Genomic DNA, 8,980 nt, shown 5'->3' on the forward strand with positions numbered 1-8,980 from the left:
TATAAATACTAGAAATTAATAGACTGTGTTCAAAACAACTTACTTTTACATTCCATAAGCAGAGAGGAAATGTTCCTTTAGTCCAACTTCTCATAATTACTTTGAAGTTTCCATCTTTCTAATTACTGTCAATTTTAAATACATATAAAAGTATCTAATTTCGTTTTACATTAACAGTTTACAAATCATTATTAAAATGCATACACTGTAGACAAAAAGTTTCTTTTTCCATGAATTGTCTATATGGATGCTTGTTCATTATTTCCTTAGTCAATTATGTATTTAATCAACAGATGTATCTATTTTCTCAAATAGTGGTTTGTACTTTTAGTATATTTGTAATTGATTACTATAATCCTGATGAAATCTTTAAAGCATAAAATTCATCTTTTGAATTTTGAATTGTGTATAAGGAACTCTCCCATACTTAATTTTAAAACATGTATTTGCAGGTTCAATAAAAAATTATATGATTTAGATATGTGGAGATAATAGAAATCAATATCCATGATTTGGATTTGACATTTGAAGGAATGAGTCATGTGGTATAACAAGGGAGAACCCTCTAAGAGATGAAAACAAATTGAAATGCATTAAGTAGGAATACATTGTACATGAGATGCTCTGTAGTTTTACCATTGTGTTATCATTTAAATTTATTAGTTACATATTTAAAAAGTATCCTTCATATAATACATAATAAAGATTTTGTTCTGCTATAATTAATAAATAAATGTGGTCTTGAGGGAGAAATTAATTCACAAAATAATTAGAAGTAGTGATAATGAAAGGAAAAACAGTATCATATAAACTAAAATTTGAGGCTCATATTTTCAAATAAAATGAGGTATATTCGAAGGAGGGTTAAATATGAGTTTACCAGAGTTCTTTTCTGTTCTTTTCTTCCAGGAACATGACAATAAGGAAGAGGTGCATTTGCAACAGACTCACAGAGTATTAGCAGTTAAAAGAAAAATAAGTCAAAACTGTGGGGAGTCTCCTAATGGTGGATGTGGGCTTAGTCCTAGGTAAAGCAAAATCTGTTAACCAGTAGCACATGACTCTGACATGTGTTTTCCTTCAGTTATTCTTGTGTGAAAGTGTAATTTTGAAAAATGCAGATGTATACTTAACTGCAATTGGTGAGGAATTAGAGAATAGTCTTAAAACAGTGTTGTCGAAGATACCAAAAAAGAGAAAAAAAAATTCACACTCAAAACAGGGGCCAGTGATGAAACCCTGGAATTTGATCCAGTTGCTTGTGGTGTCTGAACCACAAGCTGAGTAGTGTGCTGCATAGACATAAGGATGTAGCAGATTGCTTTGAACTAGAATCAGGTACAAATGACTATGCAAAACACCCTAGGATTATGAACACAAAATTATTTTCCTTGTATTAAATGGTGTTGGGTCAAGCCAGACAGATATTACTAAATAATAATTTGTAATTCCAAATATAAAAACCTAAAATATGATCTAGATGGAGGTTAAAGTAACATACCCAGAATTTTAAAACAAATATTATGTAAGTATTCACCAGCATGTGTGGATCTTTTAGCATTTCACTTAGTATCAGCATAGATGCTCATAGGTATGTATGCATATTCATATATCAGTATGAACATTGTAAAAAGCAAAAGGATGTTAAAAATTTTTCTGCATGCAAAACAACATAATGGAGATCATCAATGAACTTTATTTTCAAATGTCTTCAAACAAGAAATACACTAACACATTAAAATACACACTTTCATTACATCCTCTTGACACTGACATACCTATCACACAAATTTTTTCAATATAATTTTAGAGGGAAAGATATACCTTAATGATAAATTAATTTTGCCCAAAAACTCTGCATTGCTTCTTTTACATCCTTGTTCCTCAAACTGTAGATGAGGGGATTCAGCATGGGAATAACAATGGTGTAAAATATAGACACTATCATGTCATGCTCCAAAGCATAGTTGGATGTTGGTCTCACATACATGAATACAGCAGTACCATGAGAAATGGACACTGCAGTTAGGTGGGAGCCACAGGTGGAAAAGACTTTCCTCTTCCCTTCAGCAGAGCGGATTCTCAGAATTGCCAACAGAATGAAACCATAGGAGATCAGGACGATTAGGATAGTGCATATCTCAATGGAGCCAGCAAAGTAGAAGAGCAGAAGCTGGTTGGGGCGGGTGTCAGAACAAGAAATGGCAAGGAGAGGAGGGATGTCACAGAAGATGTGTTTGATTACTTTGGATCCACAGAACAGGCTGAAAGTGGCAGTCGTGTGTGTTATAGCATGCAGAATCCCACCAACACAGGAAGCCACCATGAGCGACACATAGACCCTGGGTGACATGCTCACTGAATAGAGAAGTGGGTTGTAGATGGCCACATAGCGATCATAAGCCATGGCTGCCAAGAGAAAGCACTCTGTGGTTCCACAGGTTACAGCAAGGAACATCTGGGCTGCACATGCACCAAATGAAATGGCTTTCTCCCTTGACAGAAAGTCCACCAACATATTTGGAGTGATAACAGAGGAATAGCAGGTGTCTATTAAAGACAATACACCCAGAAAACAGTACATTGGGTTGTGCATCTGGGAATCCACAATGACTAAGGCAATCAGTCCTAAATTTCCCATGAGAGTAAACAGGTAAAGTGCTAGAAACAGGAGGAAGAAGAAGATCTGCAGTTCAGGACTGTCAGTGAAGCCCTTCAGCACAAACACAGTTACTTCAGTGACATTCTTCATGCTGAAATCCCATGGAGCACTTGAAGATGATCATAACATCACACCGACATAACTAGGAAAGAATGAACAGCACAGTGAACCTAAGGAGCATGGACATGCATGTGTATGTGTGTGTATGTGTGCTTATTTGTCTGCATAATTTCCAAGCAGTAGATCAGAAGACAGCCATGATGGTGAATGGACAGCTCCCAGTATTCCCTGGAGAGTCATGTAGAACACAAGGCTGTTTACACAGTGACTATACCCATGTCATTTCTTATGTCATCAGGTAAACTGATTAATATACCATTAGATTCTATTAGCTTATTACAAAATTATTCACATTGAAACACAAGGTAAGTTGGAGAAAAAAATTCCTTCTGTCGTCTAAAAACATGAGTTTTTGGCTGGGGTTTGCCTCAGTGGTAGAGCACTTGCCTAGCAGGTGTGAGGCAGCGGGTTGGATCCTCAACACCACATAGAAACAGAAATAACTAAAATAAATTTATTCATTGTATCCATCTTCAAATAAAAATATTTTTAAAATTAGCTATTATGTCAGGGACATAGCATTGGAATAGAATCAGAATTTTATATTGGTTATCAACCATGAAGAATGATTTGCTATAATCTACTCACCTATACAATGTTAAATTTAATATTTAATTTCAACATTACAGTTAATATTCAGTGACATTATGTTAAATTTAAATCTTCTGAATAGCTTTAATTATAGAATGTGCTAAATAACTTATTAGGATTAAATTCAATGAAACACATTTTGATATATGAATATTTCCAATGAATACATTTTATATTTCTCAATTTCTCTTTAGAGAAAAATAAATTGTATGAACTGAGAGATTTGGCAAAAATAACATATGTGAAAATTATTATAGTTCCCTTTTTTACATTATAGGGGCTTACTTTTGCTTTGAATATATAAGATATTTCAGATAAATTCTTCTTGGGACAGGCATTCCTATTAGATATTAAAAGAAAGTTATTCTGCACAGTAAGTCAATAATGACACATATTCAAAGACTTCAGAGAGCTAAAGAGAAGATAACTATGATCAAGTTATAAAATAGTGTTCATTAATCCAATTTAAATTGAAGGTAAAGCCCACATATCTTGAGCTCCATGAGGAAGCACTATATTGGAATAAAGGGGAGAAATCATAACATCCATTTGCTGCATGAACTTTCGTGAACATTACATTGTTTTACCTAATAGCAAATTTTCTAGGTACTGTTTTCCAGAGTTAAAAGGCAGTCCCAGTTCTCCTTCAGGAATGCATGCTCTTTCCAGTATATTCAACTGGATCCCATTACACTGTGGCTCCCTTATGCAGCTGCATCCCTGCTTCTCAGGGAATTAAAGCAGAGACTGGGTCAAGATGGGTTTGGCTATTTTAGATCATTAAAAATAGAGGCATGTTAAGAGAAAGTCACAGATCTCATATCTAGGTTCTGCTTCTTAACTATTATATCAAAATACAAGAGCTCCAATGGTTCAACATATCAAACATTTTTTATAATCCAGTATCACGTTCCCTGCCCGCAGAGAAACACGACACCTGGTTGAAGTTTCAATGCTTTATTGCGTGCTGTCCTTCTGCTTCTATTGTTTCTTTTTCTTATCCTATTTCTCTCCCCCAGCAGGGAAGTTACAGACCTTATATAGGTAAAACCACCAATCAAAGGAGAGCACACGAGGGAAAAGCGTGGACAGATACAGAGAGCCAAGCAGGGCATACCGAGATCATGCGTTGTGCATGAGACCAGAGAACCAGTCATAAAGACTTCCTTAAAATGATGTCAGATGTTTGTGCAAAAGTTAACTGCTCTGGCTCACTGCCAGGCGCCATCTTAGCCACACCTAGGGCCAGGGGTCCCGGGTACCCCGACAGTTCCCCCTTTTTTATTATAAAATTAAAGCTCGGGACCGTGCCTGTCTTAGGTTGAGTGGTCAGCATATGTCCTTACCCGTCATCAGAGTCTGCAGAGCATGCTGCAGCTCCTGTCTTAGGTTGGTACATAGCCACCTCCTTCATTACCCGTCTTTGACTACCGGTCCAGCATCAAGAGCCACACTTGTGGGGAGCTGCCGGCCTCTAGGGCGGTCATGGCCTGATGAAAGATAATCCGATCCCTGTTTTGGCTGGTTCGTAGACGCACAAACAGACGAGTGAGGAAAAGGATACCAATGAGGAGAAGCAGTCCCAAAGTGCCCAGACCTGCCCACTGTTTTACAAAATCGAAAGCAGAAGAAAACCATTTAGCCATCTCAGATACAGAAGCAATATGTACCCCAGTAGAATTAGCTTTGACAATTTCGGCTCTAAGTTGTGAGGTAAGATTATCAAATTGAGATGACCAAGTAGAAGTAAGGTAAAGTGACAAATTACTAGATAACTTAGCTGCAGTGCTGAAATTATCATATACAATAGGGGTAACACAAACAGCTCTTAAAGAGTAAACACAACCCAGTCCCAAAAGTTCTTGTAATATGTCCACTTGTTCTTGTAATAGGTCCACTCTTTGATTCACCAGGAGTAAGCCTGCCCTTAAATGTTGGTTTAAAGTCTCTTGAGTTTGTAAGGCAGTAGCTGTGTTTTCAGCTAAACGGTTGACTGCAGTCGCTGTCTGTATAGTAGTTGTCAATTCACAGCTGCTGCGATGCCAAATTGTCTTTTATTTCTTGATAGTAGCACTGGTAATTCTGCATCTGTAACAGAGACTGGGATAGGTAGGAAGGTAGGGATGCGCATTAAGACCGCACGGGAGAAATTGGTAGCATTTCAACATTGAGAAAGGTAGCAACTAGATTGAGAGCAATCAAGAGTTGTGTTATTGGAAATATTGGTTAGTAGAAACATAAAAGGAGGGAACACACAGGCTGGAGTGGATGAGAATGTAATGTCTCTAGTACAGTTAGTAGTAGTCTCAGCTCCAGCATTTTTTCCGCTCCACGCCGAAGAGTTCCATTCGCATTGTCTAAAAGATCCTCCTTTAAGAGCAAAAAAAAGGTTGTAAGTTAGTATATCCTGAAGTCGAGGTGAATAGCAACCAGCTATTAAAAGGATTAACGCGCTCCATGCCCAAGTTGGTGTCATGATCAGCAAAATTATCAGTGGTACGCTGGGAAGTAAAATTTGGTGTGAAGAAAAATCCATGTTGAACCGGGGTCGCTCGCTTGGCATTTTGACAACCTGTCCAAATGGGAGGTGTGGAAAATTTTGGATTACATGGAGGAAAAATTCTGGGAGTTTTAAATCCATTAGTGGGAAGAGGTAATTTGTGAGGTAGCATTATCCTCAGGTATATCAAAGCATAAGGCTCCAGGGAGGGAGATAGCGGAAGAATTATATGGTTGAGTCTCTGGATCATAAAGTGTAGTGGGTAATATTAGTTAACGGTAAAGGATATGGCCAAGCTTTAACTATTGCCTACAGGTCAGTCTTTCAGGAACCCAGATCGGAGTTTGTTGATCCTGTGGAAAAATACAAACAGACCCTCGGACCCAACGTAATACTGGATCTGGTCCAGCAACCTGTCAATATGTCTTTCCACTTGGCCCATGTTTGAGGGATAGGGGAAGGGTTGCTATGGCGATCAGCTGCAGAGTGTCCATAATTGTCTATAGTCAAAAAATTTAAAATAAAAAGAACCAGATTAATTTTGTCCTTGGGAGATTTAAAAGAGGCTCCTATTCCCCCTTTTTGTTTATTAAGACAATTTTTTAAGGTGAGATGTGTCCTCTCGACTATACCTTGTCCTTGTGGATTATAGGGAATACCAGTAATCAATTGAATATTAAATGTTTGTAGAAATAGCCGGAAGCTTTTGGAGGTATAAGCAGGACCATTATCTGTTTTTATAACTTTAGGTATGCCCCAGCAAGCAAACGCTTGTAGGCAGTGTTGAATGACATCTTTTACCTTTTCTCCAGAGTGAGCAGAAGCCATGATGACCCCTGAAGCAGTGTCTACTGACACATGTACATACTTTACAGTACCGAATTCAGGAATATGAGTTACATCCATTTGCCAAACATGATTAGGTAACAATCCCCTGGGATTGACTCCAAAAGATTGTACTGGGATCAAAGGAGCACAGTGTTGACAATTTTTTACTATTTGCCGAGCCACACATTTAGAGATAGGAAATTTTCTACTCAAGGTAGTGGAATTTACATGGAATTTCTCATGAAAGAGTTTTGCTTGTTCCTCTATGGAAAAAACAAAAACGGATTTGGTAGCCATATCCACCAAATCATTTGCTCTAGCCAAAGGTCCCGGTAAATTAGAATGAGCCCTAATATGTCCTATATAGAATGGATGTTTATGCTGCAGAATAAGGTTTTGCAGTGTAGTGAAATAGGAAGCCACGGTGGATAATGAAGAAATACATGGCACAGTTTCAAGAACACTTAAAGCATTAACAACATATGAACTATCAGATAGGAGATTAAACGGCTGATTATCTGTTACTTTAAAAGCCAACACCACAGCTGTGAGCTCAGTAACTTGTGCCGAGTTGGATTGAACTATTATAGTATGAAGTTGATCATGAACAAGTGCAGATCAAACTGAACTGAGGTGGAACAATATAATACTGACCAATCATCATCATTATTGCTTAGCCATTTAATTTGCTGAGTGGAATAAGGGGTTATAATGATAGAAGGATGGATTCCAAAGACAGTAATGCAAGATTCTATTCCCTTAAATATTACTTGAGCAACAGCTTTGGGATATGATTGTAATATTTTAGCTGGTAGGAATAGGCATTAAGACTGCTCATGAGAACCTAGAAGCATTCCAACATTGAGAGAGAAGTTTGGAGAATAGCAGCTTGATAAATACCCTGTTTTAAAACTTGTATACTTGGAAAATATGAATACATTTAATATACAAGGAGTGACCATTTCACAATTACCTTGACACTTTAATCTTACTAAATTTAGTTTTTAAAGAAAAATTTAGACTCTGTAACATACAATACTCTTAACAGTTGTTTAACCATAATTGTATAAACCCCAATTTTTAAGACTAATTGTTTTAAAGAATAAAACTTAATAGACACAAAGTTAAGAGTAAATTAGTGTTTCTAAGAAATCCTTGTTATTTTACCATATAGATTAAACTTTGGCTTATATCAGAACATTAGTATTTCACCTTAGGAAAAACCTTAAATAGCTTTAGCTGTTTTACATACATACAACCAACTTAGTTACACACAGACTTGTTGAAACTTGTCCTTTACTTACACAGAGACTTTTTTAGCACTTATTTAGACCCTCATGTATTTTATTATATAACACTTTTTTATCCAGAAAGATTTTCTTCTTCACTAAATATAGTTGTATTTTTAGAACCTTTTATTTTTTCTTTTTTATGTGTTGACCCCCTTTTGTTCACATTCTGAAACAACTCTTATGAAATTTCTGAATTTAGATAAATTACACCATTTTAACAAGATAAAATACTTTGTTGTTTATAGTACTCTAACTGAAACACAGTTGAAACCTTTAGAACCCTTTGCATATAGAATTGTACTTGTTAAGACATAACTCTTAGTAACCTTGTTTTTAGTCAAGATATTAGACAAGTGTCCTGAACAGTATTTGCTGTCTCTTTTCTGTTGAAGAAAGGTCCTAGAAACAATTGATATTAGACATTGTTTAACATCAACATTCCATTAGTTTGACCACCTAGAGACTTGTAAGTTATTTTTAAAGACATTTTACTTTTATTAATTTACTCAATTTAAATTGAACCTTTTTAAATCACGTGAATAAAAGTATTTGGATCCATTTTTAAATTTTAATTTTAGGAGCGCTCAGTTTTGATACAGACAAAACATGACATTAGACAGCACAACATCCACATAACACAAAATCAAAGGCCTTGTAACTTTATAGGTGAATCTCCATTGCAATGTAACAGATGTTTAAAAACTTTAGTTGAATAAAAAATAGAACTGATCAAAAAGAAAAAAAAATCATTAACCTAGGTATGTAGGATCAAAATTATGAGCTCAAAAATACAGCATTAAAGAAAAACAAAACAAAACAAGAATCCTGGAAAATAAGTTAGTTTTGTGTAGCAGCCCAGAAGTTTAAAACGGACACCTTTTTTTTTTTTTTTTTTTTTTATCTTTAGGTTACTCCCCTTTCCCGCTGAGACTGCTGCAGTTCACATTCCAATGTAGGCTTCAGCAAGGCCAGTCAGGGGGGAAGGAG

General features: G+C 36.1%; 1 protein-coding gene across 1 annotated transcript; it reads right to left on the bottom strand.

The window, feature by feature from the left end:
• Nucleotides 1-1,825: 1,825 nt before the first annotated feature.
• On the bottom strand, nt 1,826-2,755 carry LOC124960173 (olfactory receptor 1086-like). The gene has a single exon (XM_047518745.1). The coding sequence runs from the start codon at nt 2,750-2,752 to the stop codon at nt 1,826-1,828; it is 927 nt and encodes a 308-aa protein (XP_047374701.1). The 5' UTR covers nt 2,753-2,755.
• Between the last annotated feature and the right edge of the window lie 6,225 nt (nt 2,756-8,980).

This window comes from Sciurus carolinensis, chromosome 11 (assembly GCF_902686445.1).
Source record: "Sciurus carolinensis chromosome 11, mSciCar1.2, whole genome shotgun sequence".
In the NCBI taxonomy this organism is placed as follows: Eukaryota; Metazoa; Chordata; class Mammalia; order Rodentia; family Sciuridae; genus Sciurus; species Sciurus carolinensis.